The 26,479-nt window shown below is 35.5% G+C and overlaps 1 protein-coding gene across 4 annotated transcripts in view; it reads right to left on the reverse strand.

Moving 5' to 3' along the window:
- Window positions 1–26,479, reverse strand: part of LOC138693158 (lachesin-like) — a 1,789,721-nt gene that overhangs the window by 20,977 nt on the left and 1,742,265 nt on the right. For all 4 annotated transcript variants that reach the window (XM_069816848.1, XM_069816850.1, XM_069816849.1 and 1 more), the window contains one exon: window positions 6,918–7,088. In XM_069816848.1, the coding sequence (XP_069672949.1) occupies window positions 6,918–7,088 (171 nt within the window). The remainder of the gene's footprint in view (window positions 1–6,917; window positions 7,089–26,479) is intronic.

Raw genomic sequence — 26,479 nt, forward strand, 5'->3', positions numbered from 1 at the left:
AAAAAAAAAAAAAAAAACTAAACACACTGAATCAGCGGAAATAGATATACTGTGATCAGTATCTTGTTATAAAATTTGATATAAAATGATGCGAAAATAACATTAAAAGAGGTAACTCAGAAAGAACCGTGAAATATAAATTCCAGCAACCTTAACAAAAGTATTGTTAAAATTTTCAAAGTTGTGTCATATTTGGTGAGAAAAAGTTTAAAGAGGTCTACAGCCGCTTTTGTCACATTTTGCTACTCGACTTATAAAAATGCGACAAACTTTCAATGTGAATGTGCAAAAATGCGACAACCACATTGGACTTTAGAAACGAAGATGTAATGGAGAAAATGAAATCAGAGATGTCTTTGAACTAGAGTGGACTCTCCTAAGTTCGACTGAACAGAAATGAAAGTTCAGTCCAATAAGGGTAGTGGGTATGGCAGGTGAAATGAATACAAATTCTTATTGATTATCCATCAACGAATATAGTACTGTACTAGCATTTTCTGCCCGCCCCGAGACCTGTGTATGCGTTTCTAGTACCACAGTGGGTTTCGACAGTTCCGTCTCACAAACGGCACCATTCTCAAATAGAAAAAGAAGAGTTCATTAATTTAAAATCAGTGATCAATATGGATGTCCTAATCAATAAAATATTCTGTTTTTCTTAAACAAAAGTATCACTACAAGACACAGAACCAATTCCCATTCAAATGGCAAACCCGTTTCTTAATGCCCTTATAGGGGCGTGTCTAATTCTCCTACGTAAGCAGTCGAACTTCAGGATGTCGAACTTGATTTCTGTCGAACTTAAGAGCTTCCACTGTAATCTGAATTTAAATCAAATGCTAACGTCATGGACAATGTTCAAAATGGTATTGAGCAATATATGTTCAGGAATTGATTTCAAAGAGTTGGTGCAATTTATGTGAGTTACGTGAACAATGTCTTCTAATTGATTTATATAATTCCATCGCATACTGTAAATAATTTACAATTATTGTGAGCGAGAATTTAGTTGCATGAATCTTGTAAAAACTGGAATCAGAAACCACCTTTCAGTAAAAACAATTTAGCACTCTGCTAACGATACATCTTTAAGGACTGCTAGTGAATAATTTTGATGTTTAGTGTGCCCATAAAATAACGTATTTTAATGTGAAGTAAATTAAGCGTAATTGATTATAAACATACCTACAGTACGTCTAATGGTTTACTTACTAAGTATATCTGCAGTCTGATAAGATGGATTGAAAGTAATAAAACTCCAAGAAACAAATTACATAACTATTAGTTTCTGCATACTTTATTAATTATATCTTTCTGCACAACTATTTATAATACTGCACAAGCATTTCGCAATTTGCACAAATATCATCATCATAGTCTTTTTATTGGGTTATTTTACGACGCTGTATCAACATCTAGGTTATTTAGCGTCGGAATGAAATGAAGGTGATAATGCCGGTGAAATGAGTCCGGGGTCCAGCACCGAAAGTTACCCAGCATTTACTCGTATTGGGTTGAGGGAAAACCCCGGAAAAAACCTCAACCAGGTAACTTGTCCCGACCGGGATTCGAACCCGGGCCACCTGGTTTCGCGGCCAGACGCGCTGACCGTTACTCCACAGGTGTGGACTCATCATCGTCCTTGCAGGTATTAGGCCTAGGGGCCTGTTACGGACTCCATCCATCTTTTCAGGGGGCGTCCCAAAAGTCGTCTTCTATGTGGTATATAGCGGAGAATTTGTCTTGGGAGTCTGGAACGGTCCATTCTATTGACATGGTTAAGCCATTTTTGTCTATAGTGGTTGAGATGTTCATAAATAGGTGTAATTTTCAATTCTTTTGTAATTAGTTCATTCCTTTTGTGGTCAATTAAGCTGTAGCCGGCAGTCCTCCTTAGAAATCTCATTTCCGCAGTTGTTAGGCATTGAACATCTGAGTTTCGGACAGTCCAGGCCTCACTATCATACATGAGGACAGGTCTTGCTAGAACTTTATGTTTTTAACCTGGTATGTTTTTGGGTTTTCGTGGTTGTGAAAACCTGGTTGATGGTTCTTAAGGCTCCATTAAAATGTTGAATATTTTCAGATATATCAGTAACAGGTAAATATGTCAAATTATAACATAAATATTTAAATGAGTTTACCTGTTCTAACGTATGAGTTCCAATGCAAAATTTACTCCTAACTGGCTGTTTACCTTGGAACGCCATAATTTTTGTTTTGTTTGGGGAAATTTTAATATTGAAATTTTGTGCTATTATATTCAGGTGATGTACTGAGTATTGCAGCTCGTCTTCATTTATAGCAAAAAGAACCTCCACAAATATAATTTTTCATTTGTGTATTTTTGCGATAATTATTTATTTTATAGCTTAAATCGTGGTTTAAAGCAAATATACTTCTTAATTCAGGATACAAATCCGAAAGCAACTTGGATTCCAACATCGCTAGCATTCTGATAGCGTAGGTCGAATGTTAAACAATTTGAAACAAATTTCAATAAACAATTTCTTCTTTTAAAATACAGTATATCCTTGAGTCAAAACGTCTAATGAAGTTATTATGATTAAAACCTGTTTATAATAATAATAATAATAATAATAATAATAATAATAATAATAATAATAATAATTTCTCGGTTATTTGTGTCTACGGAGTGCATCATATTTCATTCCCTTTGAGCATTTAAATGAAGTAGAACTTCAATAAATTCACTGATGTGGAAAACGTAAGGAGGTCACGACGTTAAATAGACTATTTTGCATATTACTGCAGTCTGAGTTAGCAATGTAAAAAGTAACGTGTTTCGAAATATGCACTTCCTTCAAGTAATACTGTAACAATAGCTACGAGAAGAAATGAGGTTGAAAACCCAAAGCGTTTCCATGTGTTCCGTTACTGCAACTGTAGCATGGACCGCATCTCTGAAGCGACACAATGTGTTGTTCTCAGAACTGCCAGCTAATTGAGGTGGAGTTACATGACTAAGTCGCAGTCGGTATTTTGTAGCGGACGACCCTTTGATAATTGGCAAACTTAATGACCTATACAACAGCGTACAGGAAATGTACCGAGCATTACAAGACACCGAGCAATAAGCTGCCCGCACTCTGCAAGCTAAATTGAAAACAAATGTAGGAAATTCAGCCCCTCTTTAAAATTCACATTTCCTTCACTTCAGTCTACTGACAAGCAAATATTAAAATATGGAAAGAAATTAATTCAAAGGAGCAATTATTTTATACCCTTAAAATGGCAATATAAAAACAGCTTGAGGGTTGGAATGGGATACGTTTTCAACATTATCTTAAGCTCGATGAAGGGAAAACCTGACCAAAGAATGCACAAATGAACAAACGACAAAATGAATAAATTAACAATGAACAGTCAATTACTTAATAAGTGGAAGAGTGAGGAAAACTAAGGTACTGTCTTCCTCCGACGAGTTTAGCGCTGGGACCTGAGGTATTCTTGCTATCGGTGCTTGGGGGTTGCAGGTAGATTTTTTTGTTACTACAGACAACCCGAGCCGAGCGGTGTGGGAAGTATTAATCGTCCAGAAATATGCAGTCTTCAGTTTGTAGTAGTGTGTGAATATTTTATATACATATTGTTTACCTAGGCCTATATGGTTTTGTTATTAATATATAAAATACATTGTTGCAATTTTTGCTCAAACATCTCCCTGATGTTAGCTATGTTAGTATTACATGAATTACTCATATTAAATATTTCACCGTTAAAAGTCATTTTTAAGGAAACGTACTATGGAAACGTTTTTGGTTTTATTCTATTGGAATTTTAGAATATGTGTGATTGGTTCGTGAAAAACAGATTCCTACAATGTCATGCGAAAATCATTTGTTGCTGATATCTTAAAATACAAATCAAGTGGTTTTACTTCTCATGTGAGTTCAGCAGTAGAGTATATTTAAACTGATTACTTTACAAATTTAATTCAATTCTATTAATCATTAAATTTTATAGTATGATTCTTCTTTTCATTTATATTATTGTAGTTTTATTATGATTTTTCTTTTTATTTATTTTATTGTATTTGTATTTCTGGTGGTGTGATGGCCTTAACTTCATCAGAATAAATAAATAAATAAAAAATAAATAAATAAATACATAAATAAATAAATAAATAAATAAATAAATAAATAAATAAATAAATAAATAAATAAATAAATAAATAAATAAATAAATAAATAAATAAATAAATAAATAAGTAAAATTTTCTACAACACTTTCCTTCTCTGAACACGCAAGTACGAATAGTTGTGTCTCTATTTCGCCAAAAACACGTTAGAAAACTAATAGGCATACTGCTCTCGTAAATTGGGCAATGTTTTCAGTATGATTGTACTTCCTTCCAGACTGGCGATGTCACTGTTCCCTCCCACTCCAGTACCGCGCTAGACTAGTCGGAACCGCATTCCACTCAGCACTAAACTCCTCAGAGGATGACAGTATAATCGAATAATTCAATGAACCAATAAAAGAAAGTATGAAATCTAACTTATTTTTTTATTTATTTTTATTTTATTGGGTTATTTTACGACGCTGTATCAACATCTCAGGTTATTTAGCGTCTGAATGAAATGGTGATAATGCCGTGAAATGAGTTCGGGGTCCAGCACAGAAAGTTACCTAGCATTTGCTCGTATTGGGTTGAGGGAAAACCCAGGAAAAAACCTCAACCAGGTAACTTGCCCCGATCGAGATTCGAACCCGGGCCACCTGGTTTCGCGGCCTCGCGGTCAGACTCGCTGACCGTTACTCCACAGGTGTGGACTCTAATTTATTAATGCGTGAAAATAAACGAATGGGTGAAAAAGTAAACACACTATTCAATGAATGAATGAATGAATGAATGAAAACGACATTAAGATATGTGGATCATATGAGGATACAAAGAGGAGGGCAGAAAATAGGGAAGGTTGGACAAAGCTGGCTTTACAGTGAAAGACCTGTCCTTGGGCAGAACACTGAATGAATGAATGAATGAATGAATGAATGAATGAATGAATGAATGAATGAATGAATGAATGAATGAATGAATGACCAAGTAAACAAACGAAAGAATAACGCATTTTCTCTTGTGTTTCTTTTTCTTGAACATTAGATTACCGGTACCTTCAATTATTATTATTATTATTATTATTATTATTATTATTATTATTATTATTATTATTATTATTATTATTCGTCCCAGAACCGAGAGACTCGTATGGACGTAGTTTTCGACAGAATATAACCTGTATGCATTTTCAAAACGCGTTGGAAATGATAAGCTGCAGGAGACGGTAGAAAACCTAAAAGGCTAATAATTCTCAAATAAGAAAGAACTCTTTTAGTGTAAGAGAATTTGTAACAGTGCATAAAGGATTGCAAGCTTTCTGGGGCATTTGGTCATCCATAAAATATATTTTAAACATATAAGCTAGTACAGGATCAATATTTTGTAGTGCTTTATTATTTAGTGGGTTATTTTACGACGCTTTATCAACATCTTAGGTTATTTAGCGTCTGAATGAGATGAAGGTGACAATGCCGGTGAAACGAGTCCGGGGTCCAGCACCGAAAGCCACCCAGCATTTGCTCATATTGGGTTGAGGGAAAACCCCGGAAAAAACCTCAACCAGGTAACTTGCCCCGACCGGGAATCGAACCCGGGCCACCTGGTTTCGCAGCCAGACGCGTTTACCGTTACTCCACAGGTGTGGACTGTAGTGCTTTATTAAATTTCAATTAAATTTCATAATGAATGTAAAAGTTGTAATGCATTATAATATAAGACTGAAACTCGATTGACCATAGCAAAGCTTAAAATACGCCGCGCGTCCCATCGAAGGTTAAAGTGATCTATTCTGATTTTTTCTGGAATGTCTGTATAGTATACTTTCTGAAGGAAATGAAACTTTAACTATATATGAAATTTCAATTTTTAAACATACTGGAAAATTGTTGCTTTCATCAAACCTGTACACTATGATTTGCAGATCAAAGGCAATCAAAAATTAAAAAATTGCTTATGTAACAATGTAACAAAATATACTCTGACACGAACTCTATCCACAATAAATGTTATTTTGAATAGCTGGAAATAAAAAAAGAACTAAACGACATTTCATACAAGTTGAGAAGATGCGAAGGCATTTCTTTCCCCTTCTACTTGCCCTGAGGCCGTCAGGAACAGACCGGTAGCTGTTACCTCTTATACCTGCACCCCCGAAGTTGTACACACAAGAAAATAAAATATTAAAGTACATAAGTGGATATAAAATACAGTGACACAGATGTTTGACAATTACATGTTTCAGTATATTTTAGTGTCGTTCCTACAATATTTTCAACTAACAATTAATTAAATTAAGGGATATTAGTTTGTATTATGAGGTCGGGGGACGGGAGGGAGTGACACAGTGCAGATTGTCCCATTGTGTATGCTTAGAGTAGCAACTAGCGGTAAAGAAAACATTTATCTTCTGCTGTCAGTAGCTTTTTAATGTACCAGTTGATTGAAACAGCAATAAAATTAATTACAAACGCTTAATATAGATTTTCGAAATATAGATTACCGGTAAACATTTTCAATAATAAGAAATTTCACTATGTTCAAAGTCAATTAGTCGAACGTCAGTAAGATGTACAGTAGCATCTTCCCCTTCACGGATGGTAGAGAGTGTGAGTAGAGGGGAAATCCTATCAACCAAACTGAAATGGGGATTAGTGTTTCCGCAACAACATTTCATGTTGTAACCTTTCGACCTATGGTTGAGAATGCTGTGAATCCAATTCATACCTACAAATAAGATCATTGCCTCTAATAAACGTTAAAAGTGCTTTCTTATTACTTTGTGTATGAATACAGAAAATTTCACTTGCAGATCAATAAAACATGATGTACTTACCGTAAAGTCTAATGTTGCCTTCGGCATCTCCGATGGAATTTTTGGAGATACATTTATAACCTCCAAAATCTGATTTGCGGAAATTTCTGATGGTCAGCCTCATCTGTACGCTGTAGTATGAGCTGTTGATTTCTGTCATATTGTACTTGTCGTTTGCGATTATCATTTCACCTGGAAAACAAAGAAAACAATAAACTGGAAATAATGCACTGTGCGGGTACAGGAGCTATGTATCCCGACCCCAGTGGTCGAGCTACGAGCCCCAGAGGCCCAAAACTTAGGGTTCTAATAATTTAATATTAATATAATTATAATACACGAGTAAGAATCATTCTGGCCAGACATATAATCTGGGATTTATCACTAAGAAAATAACTCATGACTTTAAATCATGCGTCTTATCGCCTCACGAGGGTACGAGTCACAGTTCACCCTAGCTGGACTAATATAGGATGACACCCCATCACGGGGCCATGACTGTCAATATGCAACGTCATTCTGTCAGACCATGTAAGTTTGACACCAGAATTGACACGTGACCCAAGCCTGGAAGAATTGAATAAAATTGAGGGGTTTCAGCCACTCACTCTCTTTCGTTTAGCTGTCGTAGAAGTTGTAATAACTGACCAGCAGGCTTCACGTCTCAAGTCTTGGGTTCAAACCCTGACTGATTACCTAGCTGACATGTAGTTCAGTCTAAGGGAATTGTACATTTCAGGACCGGCTATACAGGATTGAAAATAAACCAAGTATCATAACAACTGGCTTCTCATTTCGGTTGAATAAGATATCACACAGCGCGAAGTGAACCAACGGAACCGTGGCTTCAAGTTCGCGATATACAAATATTTGTTAAGCTCCAAAACTTAACTCAGGAATTTCATCCGTGGTCACATTGAAAAATATTTTCTACGAACAGTATGTGGAAGATGTCGGAACAAGCAGTATCCGTAAGCAATATTTAGTTCAAGAAGGTTCTTGGAATTACTAGTGTGTTACAGTCTACTGCTCGGTTAATGCCCGGTTGCATGAACCTCGAGGTATCTATTCCATAACTATTTGTTCCATAACATTATAGAAAAGTTAAGTCTGTGCTCGTTTCACAAAGCAAATACATTTATCCAATAGTTATACATTTTATAACGCGCTTCAAATTTGCCCGCTTGAGGGTGATATATATTTCCAGTTTTATTTAAACAGTCTTGTAAACTTAATTAATTAGAACTTCAATGTACAATAGCTACAAAATTACATATTTAATATTGTTGATACAGAATTTATAAACTGTTTAGCTTATCATGAAATAAAAACATAATATCCATAATCGATTATGTATGTATTTAATGACTTCAGCACAGTTTCTTTAAGATCTTTCATGAATTAGAGTTGTCAACACTGATTATATAGAGAGTGTCCCATTTATCTTGACCACACTAAATAACTTTGTACGCAAGCACCGAATGAAAATTATTTCATACAAAAGGTGTACAACTGTAATAAAATGGAGAGACAACCTTTTAGCGTTAATGGTTAACGAGACACGAGTACTAACATTGTTTTCTTTAAATGACACTATGTATTTGCTATTCGATATTTGAATTAAGCTCTTCAAGACCATTTCAAAAATGTATCACAGTGGGACATTCTGATAAACAGAACTTTTGTAAAAGGAACGTTAGTGGTGCCTTGACGGCATGGTTCCTGTGCACAGTATGATGTGATTTGACTTGAAAATGGTTTAAAAAATACGTAGTACATTGTAGATGATACAGTCACGTAACCCATTACACATAACTTTGGTTTTATTCCTCTGAACATTGATGACTGAGTGAATGATCTGTGCTAGATTTGATTTCATGTGTTTAGCCTACTGTAAACCAAAGGTAGGTGGAATGGGTTACACGACCCTAGATATCTGCAATGTAGACCTACTACGTATTGTTTACACCAACTTGAAATCAAACCACTTCCTTTGTACGTACCATGCACAGCAACCATTCTGTCAATGCATCAAATAACGTTTCGTTTATTAATGTTTTGTTTATTAGAATGACCCACTGTGATACATATTTGGACAGGTCTTGAGGAGCTTAATTGAAATACTGAATAATAAATACATAGTGTAATTTAAAAAATAATGTTAGTACTCGTATCTCATTAATAAATAACGCTACAAGGTTGCCGCCTCATCAGTATTATTCCACCTTGTCAGTTGTACACATTTTGTACGAAACAATTTTTCATTTGGTTCTTGCGTACAAAGTTATTTAGGACAATTAAGATAAATGGGACACACTGTATAATCACTCGCTGTAAAAATGACAACCAAACGTTGGAGAAATTTCTACGATTTTTTTAAAAGAATTTAGATATTTAAATATTTCTCTTTTGGTTAAATACTTCCTCTTTTATACTTGTATCGCTATTAATATACCTATCTGCCAAAACTAACTTGCATTTTATGGTGAATCTAGAAATTCTTATAGCCTTGGACTTATGTTGAACTACTCGTATTTAGTTGTTGTCTTTATCTCTAACTTGAACTGGTGAAATAATCGTGTTAGATCTTATTAATTATCAGAAATCCGGGAATTTTTTAATTCGACAAATGTAGTAAATAATCATAGTTTAGTTTCAAGGACTCCACTGGTCATTAAATTTACAGTGATAGCCCACCACTGAATTCGTTGTTACTGAATTCAAGTTCAAGCAAGATAACCACTATCGTACTAATGACTGCAGTCAACAATTAATAGTACATTATGCAACGAGCCTATAATGGTAGTAATTAAGACGCGAGTATGTTTATGAAACGAGCGCAAGCGAGTTTCATAATTTTCATACGAGCGTCTTAATTACCATTATGGGCAAGTTTCATACGACTTTTTATGCTCGACCATATTTCTAACTTGAAATTATTCATAAGTATTCATGTTATTGTTATCTAAGTGAGGAGCGGAACTGACCTTGTGAAATAGCCTACCTCATAAATTGTGAGATGTGCGCAGACGCGAAAGTATTGATTTTTTCCGAGAAACAGATGTCGACGACCTTTATATAATCTAGAGAGTAAAAGAAACATTAATCTTGATAAAACCTTGAAATTGAATTATACATTGAAAAACGAGATGACAAATTGAATTTATTTAAATATTATTTACAATTAACGCTAATTATTATAGTAACAGAACATAACCTTCTGCGACAGTATTGGATTTCCAGCCTCCGTGACGTTTCGCTAGTTGTCTTTCGATTGCATATCCAAGAATAATCGATACTTGCGCTTTCATATTACTTTCTGATTGGTGGAAAACCTGAACTTTAATGAATAGGTGTACTTTAATGAGGTCCATTAAAGGGCTGCTACCAGGTGTATAATTACTACATTTCGGCATGGTCGAGCATAAACAACTTTTCATAATCATATTATCATTTAGTATCTGCGTTCCAATGACAAGGAGGCGTTTAAAATCGGTCCACTTATTTATTGCAGCGTGATAAGATACGAGTTATATTTAGTACGAAATCTTTGCTTTTTATAGCCTAAAATAAAACAAAATTATACCAACTTTTTGCTTTTTATTTCGAAACGAAACGGAATCAGAGCCGCCTGAAATGTTTTATGTGTGATCATCGAGAAAACAGAAGCAGATGGCAACATTTTCTGGTGCAGTAAAAGACGTAGAGGAAAATATCTCCCTTCTGCTCCTCCTCCTTTTACTGACACATAAAGACGATGTCCAAATAAAGATATGTTACACTGACTCTCGATATGCATCTGTTTTGTACAAAGCGAGAACTCGGCGGTTGTAGCAACCAAAGCTATGGCCTCTTGTGTTCTTGCTTGTATATAAAGTGGAGAGGCAATAACCTATTTTCCACGATACGGACACCCCACCCTAACCTTTGTTTAGTTTCGCTTTCTTTGAGATGTTCTTTTTTATTTATTTTTTCTGGTCTCGGTCCCAGATAGAGGACAGGAGAGGCATGTACAAATGAAATTACGCTCCCCTATTTACAGGGTTGAAAATTATCATAGGAATGGAATGAAATTGTCAAAGGGGACTACTCGATACAATATCAGACTCACGCAACGTTTATCCTGCTACGAGGAAAGCTATTGTTCATTGATTGAACACCTGAGTACAGATTTTGTAGAGAACTCCTCATTCGATGAACGATGGGTTAAGAAATTATCGAACTACCAAGATTCAAGCAAGACGGGAAATTATCTATTGTCGTCCTAGTTGTTAACATGGATCCTATGTATGTTTGTTTATTCAAGCTTCTCAGCTTGATTGCTTAGTCCTTTCTTTCCGAAATGAAATTTTAAATTGAAAGTATCACGACGGACCTAAAAGCGTGATGTGGGTTTTTTGATCCTGCACTACTAATAGATCCATACATCCCAGCTGATTTGTCATGAATTAAACTTCGTTACGGTCTCAAGAGACTATTCCTGAAATTGCTGAGTCTTTTTTTTAATGGTCATCCAACATTTCTCTTTCCAGATGGTCTGTGATTCATAATCACTTTTGGTATGCTATCATCAACCATTCTAAGTAGACCTACTTGATCCTTCCAGGTGTTTGTATAGTTTGTCTATGAGTCTAAATCAGTTGAGGACTTGCTTTATATTCTGATTCCTGCTTTTGTACAACAATATGTAGTAGCCTGCTAAGTTTCTTTAAAATTTAATCCCGACTATTTCCAATCTTCGTTCTTTCTTTTAGTAAGAGTAAAATATTCAGAGCTGCATACGAACTTTCATTGTCTTCGAAAAGGCTAGTCCAGTGTCTTTCCTTGTATACGAGTTATGAGCCAGTTTAAGTGTGCCATGCATAAAGCTCAATTTTTTATTTTCCTAAAGTATCTTCGCTTTTTATCCAAGAAATTTTAAAACTTAAATAATTAAAATAATTAATTTCTTATGAAGTTTGGATATCCTGTATGCTTTTGGCTCTTATTATATCCATTCCTTTAAGAATCGATATTTTTGTTTTCTTAGTCGACATTTTCAAATTGCATTATTTATTAATTTATTTATTTAGTTTAAAATTGGCTCTCTGTAAGTCAACCGCTGAATTTCTGATTATATCTTGATAGTACAAAATGTTGTGTCTGAAGTACTATTTAACTACTTTAAAGTATGGTACTTTTCCATGTCTTTTTGTCAATTCCGGACGGTAATAGATGGCAGCCTTTTCTCACACACGATTAAGTACTGCTGATATTCTCTATGTTTTTTTTAGCTTATTTCATTTTCAATTTTATTATCTATATGGAAACATCACACATTTGTTATTAAATGTTATGGCGTACCTTTCATTTTCATTATTATCCATAATTATTTATTTCTATAACTGCCGGTATATTAAATGTACTCCTTTAGTCTATAAATCTAATAAATGTAGACAAATTGAATTCTATGACTTTCTATCAGAGTGAAAATCGATACCATACTGCGGAAGGAGCAAGCAGGATGTCGACGAAATCGATCGTGCATGGGTCAGATTAATACACTCCGAATAATTGTAGAGCAATTTTCCCATTGTACCTCGTTTTCGTTTACTTTGAGAAGGCATTCGATAGCTTGAATCGCGAGGCGATATGGCGTGTAATGAAACAATATGGAGTGCCTGGGAAGATTGTCAAGCTATTTAAAGCGCTGGATGAAGATTTCTCATTTCAAGTCGAGCATCAAAGCGAGCTGTCTGAAACTTTCCCCGCAAAAACAGCTGTGTGGCAAAGGTGCCTACTCTCGCCGATCATATTTCTCCTTGTGCTGGATGAAGTCATGCGGAGAACTGTAAAAAATAGGGCAAAGAGACATTCAATGAAAAACTCTACGAGAGACTGGAAAACCTAGATTTCACTGATGATACCTGCTTGTTGTCACGTTCTTTGCAAGTTTTGTTGAGGAAGATTGAAGATCTTCAGGCGGAGGTAAAGAAAGTTGGACTGAAGATAAACATAGAAAAAAAAAACCAAGGATATGCGGGTGAACAACAGAATAGTCGACCCAGTGAGTGTGGGCGGCCAAGAACTCGAATAGGTAAAATCCTTCTGCTATCTTGGGAGCATGATATCAAAGAATGGAGGAGCGTCCGAAGACATGGCAAATTGGCTTCGCTCAATATGGAGATCGACGCGACTGAGTAGAAGAGTGAAGTTGAGGATCTTCGAGTCCAACGTCAAATCCGTTCTCCTGTACGGGTAAGAGATGTGGAAAAAGACAGAAGCGACCACAATAAAATTACAGGTGTTCGTACATAAATTTCTTCGTTTCAGATAATGGGTGTGTATTGGCCAAACTTCTGGAGTAATTTGTAGACTTTGGGAAGAGATGGGTCAGAAAAAGGTAAATATTAAAATTAAAGAACATAAGTGAAAGTGGATTGAATACACTCGTAGAAAGAATGACTTGAACATAACGAAAAGAGCCTCGATTGGAACCCGCAAAGCAGAAGGAAGAGAGGAAGACCAAGAATGGCTTGGAAGAGAGGGGGAAAATGTGGAACGAGGTGAAAGTGTTGGCCATCTACAGATTGAGGTGGAGGAAATTAGTTGCTGCTCTATGCTCTACTGAGTAGCAAGAAACAAGAAGAAGATTTTCTATTAATTTTATCATAACTCTCAACGAATATTGAATCTGAACTTTTTTTTCTATTATAAATCCATTCTGGTTTTCTGAATTTTTTTACATTTAAACTTGACTTTAAATTTGAAATAATTAACAGTGTAATATTTTCATTAAACTTATGTAGAGTAAAAAAGAAACAAGAAGAAGAAGATTTTCCATTAATTGTGTCATAATGAATATTCAATCTGAACATAAGATTTCTGTTATAAATCCATTTTTATATTCTGAATTTTTTGCAACATTTAAATTTGACTTTAATCTAGAAATTAACAGTGTAATTTGTTCATTAAACTTATATCTAGGTACTTCTATAGTTGGCATAATCTCATCTATTACCATTAAGTGAGATTGACAATGTAACATGTTGTAAAAAAAAATATTGAAATTAAAACCATCGTCATAATTATTATATACTACTTCTATTATCGAAGTTCAAGGACTGAATTCCTTCGCTCGTATCACCTTGATTCTTTTGACGATTCTGAAACAAATTTAAATATTGATATATAGACATAGGCAACTAATGGGAGGGGTGGGATTATACAAGAGCCCAAGTAGGTTTTTGTGTACCCGTTATGAAATGAGTCGAGTGCCAATTGTACTAGCCGGCTAAGTCTGCTCAGCTATCCGCCATACCACGCATTACTCTCCAGCTAACAAGTCCGAAAATAAAGCCTTTAGTGATATTCTACAGTACATCCGAAATATATCTTAGGCATGTACTTTACTTTCCCATTCTGGATTAGCGGGTTACGTTCCTGTCTCTATGATCTCTGCCATCTATCAATCTCTGGATAAACCACGAGGAATACATGCAACGGCAGACGGTCGATATGATACCGCTCAAATACAAGTGACTTGTAAGTGTCCTGTTTTTCGAAACGAAGATAAATATCTAGAAAGGAAAATGTAAAGAGTGTTGAAATGAAGAGGAAAAACTAAAAAAAATTCCGAGAAAACTCTTCACAACCTTGCCATTATCCACCACTGTCAGGATCCGAGTTCAAATCCCGGCAGAGGTCTTAGTCAATTGAGTTACCAAAGCTGTAAACACTGAAATGTAACGATATCTATCTTACAGAAAACAGTAAACTCAGTGCTTAAAAAACATAGTAAAGTGTCAATCTCTGTGCAAGGGTGGTAAATATTTACTTTTCTGCTACTTACGAAAATGAACTGCTAGACAAAGCGACACAAAAGACGGAAGGTGGGTGGCAGCCATTTACTTAACATTCCTTATTCAGATACTGATAAAATGGTTATATTATTATAATGAAAAATAATATGTAGACAATGATAGAAGCTACCAGGTTCCTGGAAGGAAATTTGCTTCACAGCCTGTTTATTCATACGATATTTTACAGAATTTCCAGCAATAAAATTACGGCTCTATTTAATAAAGCACCAATCAGCTGATTGAGGTATAGCTTGGCCTCACAGACAGACTGACAAACTACGTTGAAAGCAAGTTTTTGGTGTAAGGAATGTCAATTTGTCGCTCCATGTTCATCAGTTTTAATATTTAAATTAGTTTCGTTTATCATTTAGCTTTCTGTTACTTCTATTTAATTCTCATTTCCTTTAAACTTACATTTCATATATTTTTACTTGATATAAACTCATATTCGAATATTTTACAACTACTGTACATTTCAATTTTTTTGCGAGTTAGAGAGAAACAAGGAAGGACGCCTTTAATACTCTTGCTAAAATGTAAGCTCAAATTGCCTTTTCCAGGAATACCTCTTTAGAGAGCTAAAGCAAAACAGACTTTGAAAGATGGAGATAGGTACGACAGGTCTATGAACGAAACAACTGCATAAAAGATATCCTGATAAAAGGTCCAATTCGACGTAATGCGTCCATCATTTTAATGTACAGGGCGTTCCGTCACGAAATCCACAGGCTGTGGTCATTCTGTGTGTATTCATATGGTCATACCAAGTAATAATTCATAATGCACCATAGATTGATTTGCTTTCATTCCCAAGATATGAATTGAAATATCAATGCACAGCAAGTATCGTAAGAATACAGAAAAATGCCCTCTTTGACTCCTACGGGGTCCGTCACTTGCTTGTTTCAGTTAGACCTATGTTTCTGATTTGTATCGCAGTATTCTGCATTAGTCAGCGTAAGTGATAATAGGCCACCACAACAGATGTCACTAACATCGGTTTTTAGTATAAGTTAGTTAGGGATGTGTGGAAAAGTGCTGTAAAAACTGTAGATCTTCATAAACAGTAAGTCACTATACTCCTAGTTTGATACATCCCAGGCAATTTTACTCTGCTACATTTTCATCCACGCGTCACAAAAACAAACTGAATACCTACGTCACTCAAATCCGTTATCGCTGCCAATTACAATGACGTTACCAGTTACAGTGACTAATACATCTTTGTCGGTACGTAACAGAAACAAGTTACGGACCTCGGAAGCGCCAAGCTGGGTATTTCGTGTGTTTGTGCTATACTTTCGGTGCATTACTATTTCAGCTCATATATTAGAAAGAAAGCCTAATTTTCCCGGCTTTTATTATGAACTTTTTCATAGAATGGCCATCCAAAATCACTGGCAAAGTTTCTAGGTTTCGTGACGAAACACTCTGTATAGAAATTTGATGAAGCCGCTCAGAAAATGAGGGGAAATAAAAGAGAAGGAGGAGAAGAAGAAGAAGAAGAAGAAGAAGAAGAAGAAGAAAGGAAAATATGGAAAATATTGTATCAAGGGTATTAATCTAAATATTTCAGAAATTAAAGACATGTAATGCATATAAAATGTTAGGTTTTATCTTTCGTAACTCCAAATATTTTAATATACGTACTTTACAAAAACTTTTTCATGTGTTTGTTCTAAAAAATTAAAATCCTGTTCGATGGTTTGGAATCCAATGACAATTAAACATAAATTTGCTTGAAGAAGTTCGAAATAAATTTCTAAAATATCCTTATTTTAAAAGTTTAAATTAATATCTACAATATAAAACATATACTTTAATATTATTTTTTTTTTTACGTTTCAATCTTATCACATATAGGAGAATGCAAGTTATACAACTTAATAGATAATAAAATAGATTATATTAGTATACATGATAATATAGGCTTATCTTATTAAGTCCCATTCAGTGCTTCTTAGAAATATCATAGTATTTCTTTTATGCCGAAAGTAAACAAAAATTCATATTGTTATTGTCCTATTATAGAGTTCTTCGTACTACAATAGATTGCATAGGTTAGGAGAAATAGATATATTTTATACGAGTCTTAAACAGTTCAAATATACCTGTAATACTTTTAAAAATATATTCAGCTTATATTACGTTCTGTTACCTTGTATTAAGATTATTACTGTATTAAGATTATTCTTTCAATCGCATTAACTTTTGTTTTAAGATTTATATTTACTTCATTCTGACTTAGGTGTTTCAACTTCTGTTCCTGTATGTCTTTATATTTTTATGTTTGTTACTTTTATAAGTTATCATAATTTGTCTTCGTCCCCATAAATTATAAATATATATTTGTAATTTTTGTATTAAACAATTCATGTAGTAATTATAAGTGAACTTTGTAATTGAGTTACCCTGTGTATTCACATCTCTAAATAAATAAATAAATAAATAAATAAATAAATAAATAAATAAATAATTAAATAAATAAGTAAATAAATAAATAAATAAATAAGTAGTGCAACACAGATGTCGGAAAAATTAAAAAGAGAATAAATTGAAACAATTACAGAAACGGGAAAAGATATAGTTTAATGTAAGAATCAGAGATGAACAAAACTAACTGCCGCTCTCGCTCGCTGTGTTCACTGCATTTGTCTTTCGAGTCTCGACTCGTCATTCTCGTGCGCTTCGAGTCTCGCTCATCATTCTCGAAATAGTATTTGGTCGGCGTGGAAAGATTTTATAAATTTGAATGACATACATCACTGAAATAAATGACATTATAAATGTTTAAATGAAACAAAAAGACAAAACAGAACAGTATCTCAGTTATCAAAATGTTCTGGTTCTATTATATTATATTACCTATGGTTATATAAATAGAACAAAAAACTAAAAAAAAAAAAAAAATCCATTTTTAAGGAACATAAAACATAACATTAGTATCTTATTACTTGAGATTTCATACTTGATCTTAAACATATGAAAAGAAAATTCCTAGCCTTTTAATAAGGGCCTAGTAATTAAATAAAGAGTGGGGAACGGATTATTATACACTGAAAGGTAGAGATGTTTCAAATAGGCTACTTGATTGTTTATACATATATATAACAGTTGCCAAAGTAGATAAAAGTTCAGTCAACTGTGGCGATTCGAGGCTGTTTGACTTCGGGACTTCGGGAGTCATCAATATCGAGTCTCGGAACACTTACAGGCAATCTTTACGTCAAGGACGCGATGTAATATAACATTGTCGTGCGGGTTTTCGGCTTTGCGGGCGCTGTTAGTCTCGCTTTCTCGATCGTTGTTCATCTCTAGTAAGAATAAATAGAAGAGGGAGAAAAAGCAAGAGAAGAGGAAAGAAAAAAATATTATGGAATAGGATAATAAAAAGAAAATGAAAAACTGAAAGAAAGAAGGAAAGTAAAAAAAGAAAGAAAGAAAGAGAAGTAAAAGAGGAAGAAAGAAGGAAAAGAATGGGAAAAAGGAAAGAAGGAAAAGAAAGGAAGAAGAAGAAAGAAAAGGGCAGAAAGGAAGAAATAAATGAAATAAATGGAAAGAAAGAAAGGAAAGGAGAAATATAAGTTAATAGGAAAAATCTCAGAAAGAATGAAAAAAAAAAAAAAAAAAAAAAAAAAATTAATGGAGTACTACAAATATCAATGAACAACGAAACATTTAACCGACTTAATAAAGAGGTACAAATACATTAAACTAAACAAAGAAATAAATAATAATAATAATAATAATAATCCGTGGCGCTACAGCCCGTGAAGGGCCTAGACCGACCAGCCGGCTGCTAGCCTCACGCCCACATGCCGAAGCAGAGGTAGACGATCATCCAACTAGAATGGAGGTATCGTGTGGTTAGCACGATGATCCCCCCCAGCCGTTATAGCTGGTATTCGCAACCGGATTTCGCTACATATCGTAGCTCCCCAAGTGCATCACGATGCTGGGTGGGCACCGGTCCCATACACTGGCCGAAATTTCATGAGAAAATTTCTTCCCCCATGAGGACTCGAACCAGCGCGCATTCCGTAACGCGCAGGGGCGTATTCTGCGGACTACCGGGGCTATCGGCGGTAGCCCAAGGAAATTACAAAAGAAAAAATTTATAATATAACATAATGTAATAATTTTGTATTATTAGTTTTACCACAGTAATTAAAATTAAAGTAATTGTTAGATTTATATGCGCTCTCTGCTCTCGAAAAGAAACAAGTTGTCAAGGCGGCATCACTGGAGAAACCGCTTGCTACGTGAGGTAGCCTGTGACCGTACCGCGCACGCTGTCCGGTCGCACAGCTGCCCATCCCCCCGCTCTCTTCTGTTTCCAACGTGCAGTGTAAGACCGGGTGAGTTGCCGCTCTCGTGATCGGTTTCTTCGCAGGCGCGAAGCAACAGTACGCTTAGCACGCTAGCTCATGAATGTAATTGTGTTCTTGCAGTGCAGTATTTTAAATTTGTGATTTGTTCGAGTGTCTAAGAGTTTTATTAATTGTGAATTATTAAGTTTTTAATTTCCCAATTAAGTGATATTGTGAAAAATATGGCAGAACAAGTTTCTGGAGAGGTTTGTGTTGAAAATGACTGTGTAATAGAAGGTTTATTAAAAGTGCCTTTTAACCGTCGTACATACAGTGTTTAATTAATAGTTCATAGTACTTTGTTGTTTAATTTGTAAATAACTTTTGTATACATGTAACTCTCATCTAAATCAAATTGTTGGATTCTTTGTAAGTTCATGCATATGTATATACACTTTTTGCTGGTTGAGTGGAAGAGAAGGCCTTACGGCCTTAACTCTGCCAGCTAAAATAAATCACTATTATTATTATTATTATTATTATTATTATTATTATTATACAACGAGGAAGTTGAAATTGTGAAACTGGAAAGACCAACTCCTGAGTTAAATTTGTCCATGGACGTAAAAGAAAAACAGCGTGAGTACACACGCCATTTCACTTCAACATCATATGGTAAGTGGAATTGGTTGTGTGGTAGTTCTAAACTGTCTAAACTATTTTGCTGGCCATGTTTGTTATTTAGCCGCGAAACTAATGTGTGGTCAAAAGAGGGTTTTCTAATATCAACTCCCTTCGAACGACAGTCCTAAAACACGACAAATCAAAAGCTCATATTTGTAGTAGCATGAACTTTGCAAACTTTGGGAAGACAAGAATTGATTTACAGCTAGATAAGCAAAAAGCTCTACATATCAACCAACACAATGCTCCTGTGGAAAAAAAATTGGGAGGTTTTACTGCATCTTATTAACGCAGTCTGCTTTCTAGCAAAACAAGAATTGGCTTTTCGGGATCATAATGAGAGTGTGGAATCAGACAATAGAGGAAATTATATGAATATTTAAGTTCCTTAAGTGAATTTGACCAATTTACTGGCCAATCATCTTGAGAGTTCAACAGTATTTCGTGGTACTTCTCCCGCAATTCATAATGACTTAATATTTGCTATAAGTGGGGTTATGATAAAGAACATAAAATCTGAAATAGAAGAAGCACCTTTTGCGGCCATTGTTGTTGATGAAACAAGTGAGTGCTCTAATCAGAGTCAATTGTCCACTGTTTTAAGATACGTCGATAGTACTGCCAATGTTCAAGAACGGTTTATAGGATTCACAAATGTCAGTTCGGGCAAAACTGCTGCTGCTTGGTTTCAGCATGTGGAAGGTGTTATAGCAGAATACAATGTCGGCAATAAGTTAATTGCACAGACATACGATGGTGCTTCAGTTATGGCGGGAAATATTAATGGCTTAAAAACAAAAGTTCAAGGAAAGTATCCTCAAGCACTATTTGTCCATTGTTACAGCCATGTTCTCAATTTAGTTTTGCAACAAACTACTTTATCCATTCCAGAATGCCGCATTTTTTTTTTTCAAAACACTGTCGGGTTTAGCTGCATTTTTCTCATCATCTCCTAAAAGATCAGAAAAACTCAAGAATTTATGAAAAAGAAACTCCCAAAAGTAGCACCAACTAGATGCAATTTTACATCTCGGCTTGTAAATACAGTAAAGTAATACAGAGAACAACTGACTGCTTTCTTTGAAAATATCATTTGTAATGACTCTGAAGAAAACTGGGTTGATGATGTAATTGTGCAGGCTCAAGGATATTTGTATTTTTTCACACAGTTTCAGAATATATTTCTTCTTGAAGTCTATGCTAGAGTGTTCGCACATACAGATGTGCTCTACAATATTCTTCAGACAAAAAGTCTAGACATAGCATACTGCTTGCAAGAGGTATCAAAGTTAAAAAATACTATATTCGAGTTCAGACGTAGTGGGTTTCCGTCCATATGGAGTAATATGCAAAATGAAAATTCTTCAGCCAATACAATGGAACCACCATTAAAGCGAAGAAAAGGAGATGATGAATTGAAATACAGGCAGCTGTACTACAGCATACTAGATCGTATGCACATGGAAATTACTGACAGATTTTCTGATTATGGAAAGCTTCAGTTCACATATCTTCTAGATTCTCAAAAAGCTTTCTGCTTATAGAGAAAACTTCCCGAATGAGGCACTAAACAAATTATTTCAGTCCTATAACAGTCACTTTGATCAAGTACGTTTGAAAAATGAAGTAAGTGTAATATATTCAGCAGAGGTCTTTGATTTTTCGAACAAACCTATCCATGAAATATTATCTGTCATATATGAAAACCAGCTGAACCAAGTTATTCCTGAAGTCCTTAAATTGGCAACATTAATTGTGACAATACCAGCTACGTCAGCATCAGTAGAAAGAACATTTTCTGCGTTGAAGAGAATAAAATCCTACTGTAGATCAACTCATACACAAGAACGTTTATCCGGCTTGGCACTGATGTCCATTGAAAAGTCATTTCTACAGAAACTTCGCAAGCGGCCCAACTGTAATTTCAATGACGAAGTCATCAAAGTATTTTCGCCCCAATCAAGACGTCTGAAATTCATATATAAATAGGTAAGGAATTTTATTATAGGGACTTTAAAATATATTTTGTGTAATAATAGGGTCAGTGGTAGCCCAGGCCCTTAAACCAGTATACGCCACTGGTAACGCGAGTCCTAGGCAGGATGTCTTAGACCGCGACGCCACTGCGCGGGACGAAATGAATAATACAAAATAAAAAACAATGAAAGAAACATAGAAAAGGTAATGGAGGAGGTAAAGCAAGAAAGAGAGGAATGAAAGTGATAATAAAATGATTAAAAGTGTCTCAATACAAATGTCTGATTATGGACTCAGCACATTACAATAGTTCTTAAACGGTTTGTGCTACAATATAGGTACGAATTGTAAATCAAAAGAAGCATTAAATACAATTTGTTATGCCCTTTTAATTTCAATCTCAGAGTTAAATCATATAGAGATGACCTTAAGAAAGAGGATCAATCTCAAAACACCGAAATTCTCATAAAACTTTATTTTTTTTCTCTCGAAATTAATTCGCTTCGAATCATGAAAGACTTTCCAGCACTGAGCAAAAGAATCCACCACTCCTTGGAGATGTAATCTGCTTGAAAGTGGATGCATAGCAAAAGTCTCTTAATCTTTCTGCATCCGAGCTCATGGATGTAGCGAGCATCAAGCAAATACGGTTCCAGTATTCAAAATAAATTTCGCCTCTATTTCCACTGTGAAGAGCAGGCCGCCGCGCCGTGCCGACTGACTCTATGTAATGTATGTATGCTTCAAAGATTAAATGCGGGGAGGCCGAAATGTGATAGCCGGGCAGCCAGACTCCTGTGATGCGATGTACACACCCCGGAGCATCGGGTTCAAACACACTGGCCACGCAGTTCTATCGCCAGTCCGCAGGTGAAATCAATGTAAAGTACGTTTGCCTGCAGCCAGCCACACAACACACAGATACCCCAGCATGTAGTGACAACAAAACAAACGCCTATACTTCAGCTGAGCTTTTTGTATGATGAATGATGCACAGGGAGATGTCTGCCACGAATTTAAAATTAATATTATAGGCTAATTATTGTTGCCAATATATTATTTTCTCATTTAGATATCTATAGATTGACGTCAAGAAAATGTCTCCAACGCGTGGACTAGTGTTCTGCATGTCGAACTGCAAAACTATGGACTCGGGTTTAAATCCTGGTTGGAACAAGTTATCTGGTTGAGATTTTTTCTGGGAGTCTTCATTCAACCCATTAAGGGGAGAGGATGGTATTTTTTGGTGAAAAATGAGTAAATTAAAAAAAAAAAAATCTTTAAAATACTCTGTGATATGTGTGGAATGCATGAGGGTATTTCTGCCCTTATCAGATGTTGAGACGCCATTGTTAAACTTCCTGCGTTATGGATTTTTAAATCATTCGCTCCCTTTTATTGTTGTTTCCGGTAAATTGAATTTTCAAAAAAAAAAAAAAAAATCTTATAACACTCTTTGATATGTGTGGAATGCATTGCATAACATTTCGTAGGTATTTATTTATTTATTTATTTATTTATTCATTTATTTATTTATTTAACCTGGTAGAGATAAGGCCATCAGGCCTTCTCTTCCCCTCTACCAGGGGATTACAACTACAATATTAAGAATACAATTACAATTATAATTACAATTAATATCAAATTTACAAATACAATGAAAATCTAAGTACTAAAAGATTAACTGATTAATAAAAGCTAGACAGTTTATTGTAAAAGTTAAGAAGAGAGAAGTATTTCTTTTATTAAAATGTTTAAATGTTATGTTTTATTTAACAACGCTCGCAACTGCAGAGGTTATATCAGCGTCGCCGGATGTGCCGGAATTTTGTCCCGCAGGAGTTCTTTCACATGCCAGTAAGTCTACTGACATGAGCCCGTCGCATTTAAGCACACTTAAATGCCAGCGACCTGGCCCGGGATCGAACCCGCAACCTTGGGCATAGAAGGCCAGCGCTATACCAACTCGCCAACCAGGTCGACTTTCTTTTATTGATTAAGTACAAATTAAACCTACTCTACGCAGTAAGAAAATGCTTAATACGTTTACTTTAGAACGCTACTGAATTCCGACAGTCTCTGATGTCACTGGGTAGGGTATTCCACAAGCGCGAGAGCGAGATTGTGTATGATGATGAATACGCTGATGTCTTATGTGTTGGTATGGCTAGTATTCAGCTATTTTGTGTGCGTGTGAAGAGATTATGATATGATGACAGGTAACTGAAACGGGAGGCAGTAGGTAGGTGTAGAAGTGTGAAGGACTTGGAAAAGGAGAACAAGAGAATGAAAATTTCTACGTTCGTTAAGCTGTAGCCAGTTTAGAGCTTGGAAGGATGGGGTAATGTGGTCAGCGCAACGGACATCGCAGACGAAGCGAACACAAGAATTATGAACACGTTGTAACTTTTGCGACTGGTTGACTGGTTTTTGCCCTTATCGGAAGTTGAGACGCCATTTTTAAACTTCCTGCGCTATGGATTTTTAAATCACTCGCCCCCTTTTATCGGTTTACGGTAACTTCATTTTTTTGCTACATTGCCAGACAAAAATGGATATAATTTCTGAACTATTAAAGATACATGCATTAAATTTAGAACACACATTCTTTAGACTATTAGGAAACTTTTCTCTGTAACAGAATTTTGTTAATTGATTTCATTTTAAAACTACGTCCGTTTGTTTGCAAGAAAGGAATTCAGAAAAGTGTTATTAAATTTTAATTGTTTATTTAAAAACGTAGGGACTAATATCAAAATTCTGTTATAGACAGTTTGTATGACATGCTTTTGCAAGTATATTGCAAAGAACTGGATGAATATACTTTTAAAATGGTTTAGATATATCGGTTTTAGTAAAATCCTGCATTGGGTTTATTTTTTTTTTCAAATCTGGGCCTCCAAATAATTTTTTTCAAAAATTTATTTTTGGTTGAGTTGCTACAGCTATGAGCTCTCTACACCAAATAGGACAACGTTTTAAAAAATACCATCCTCTCCCCTTAAGAGCAAATGATGGGTGAATTTCGACGTTGTACCTTAGCTCTTTTCGCTGGCATTATCACCTTTATTCCACCCAGACGCTAAACAGCCATCGCAGTTGATAAAACGTTGTAAAATAAACCAATTAAAATCGGGGTGTGGCTGTATGGATGACAGACCATGATTTTACGTGAATACGTCTGGCTTAAATCGACAGATCTAGACGAGATCTTTCGTTTGGCACCAAAATCAGGGTGCTAGCACATAGGTGTCCAAACGCCTATAGAACCAGGAGATACTGCACGTCAAGCATGCTCTGCTAAGGTCAGTAACTTTCCATGTAAAATAGGAAAAACGACCTTAAAAAATATGCGCTGCGGGTTGCTTACGCCAGGTGTTATCTCGTACGAGTTACATCTATGCGCTAGCAAATCGAAGTCGCAAGATAGGTTATACAGCCCAGAAATTTTCACCAACGCCAAAAATGGCCGCCCGCGGCACCAACTGTAGATCATACTCGCATCGTAGTTGTTTACCCGATCGAACGAGACAACATTTCTTTCAATCGTGTTATTAGTCATGAAGTTAAAGTGTCGGAATGGATCACTATACAGACGTTACATAGCTGTTTTCGTCCTGTTGCTCCAGGTATTGATCTGATTTTAAAGACGTGTTCACGCCAAAATAAGAAAGAAATGCTTATAAGAACCTTTATTGCCGCGTTTGTGGCTCAGGTGCTAGTGCACTGGTCTTCTATCCAGGCGGTCCGGATTCGGTCCCCGGCCAGATCTTGATGGAATTTGTGGTGGACAAATCAACCATATTTAAATGATTTTCTGACTTTAAGTGAGTTTTTGGGCACTTGTAGTAGTTAAATCTCCAAGAAGGAAGAAACGCGAAATGCCAAGAAGAATGAAGCAGAATGGTAGGTATAATTGAAGAAATGGGGACAAGGGAAATATCATGTGGCTTCTTTTAAGATCGAGATAGGCTACCTCAACTCATTAATTATTTATGCTTGTAATTTAAAGTAATTTGCATTGTATATATTATCAATATTTATATATTTCAACCGATTGAATTGTTCATGATTTTAATTGAATTAACTTACTTGCTATGTATTATATGTATTTTCTAGCTCAACTGATGAATAATTGTTTATGTTTGTAAATTGAATCATCTGATTGCTTTGTACTGTATGATTTTTGGAGCCAATAATGTAGCTCAGTCGACAGACTCGCTAGTCTGTTGATCCGGAGCTGCGCTCAGGCTTTGGTTAGATCCCCGTTTGGACAGGTTACTTGGTTGGGTTTTTCCGAGGTTTTCCCCAGCCATAACCAAAATGCCAAGTAATCTGTGCACATTTAAAGAACAAAACTAAAATTGAATAATTTCGAGGGAAAAATTGTTCCGGAGCCGAGTATCGAACCCGGGACCTTTGGTTTAACGTACCAACGCTCTACCGCTGAGCTACTCGGGAACTCTAACCGACACCGATCCAATTTTTCCCTCTATATCCACAGACCTCAAAGTGGGCTGACAACCCTCGAAATTATTCAAATCAACTTTACAGGGAGTTATACCTGAAATCTTGATTTGCATAATACACGTCACTGTTCGTTAACAGAAAACCACAATTTAAGTCACACGGAGTTAGTGTGCACTCGAAGTTGGTTGCTTGACGGTTGTCAACCCACTTTGAGGTCTGTGGATATAGAGGGAAAAATTGGATCGGTGTCGGTTAGAGTTCCCGAGTAGCTCAGCGGTAGAGCGTTGGTACGTTAAACCAA

Source organism: Periplaneta americana, chromosome 17, assembly GCF_040183065.1.
Source record: "Periplaneta americana isolate PAMFEO1 chromosome 17, P.americana_PAMFEO1_priV1, whole genome shotgun sequence".
NCBI classification, from domain to species: Eukaryota; Metazoa; Arthropoda; class Insecta; order Blattodea; family Blattidae; genus Periplaneta; species Periplaneta americana.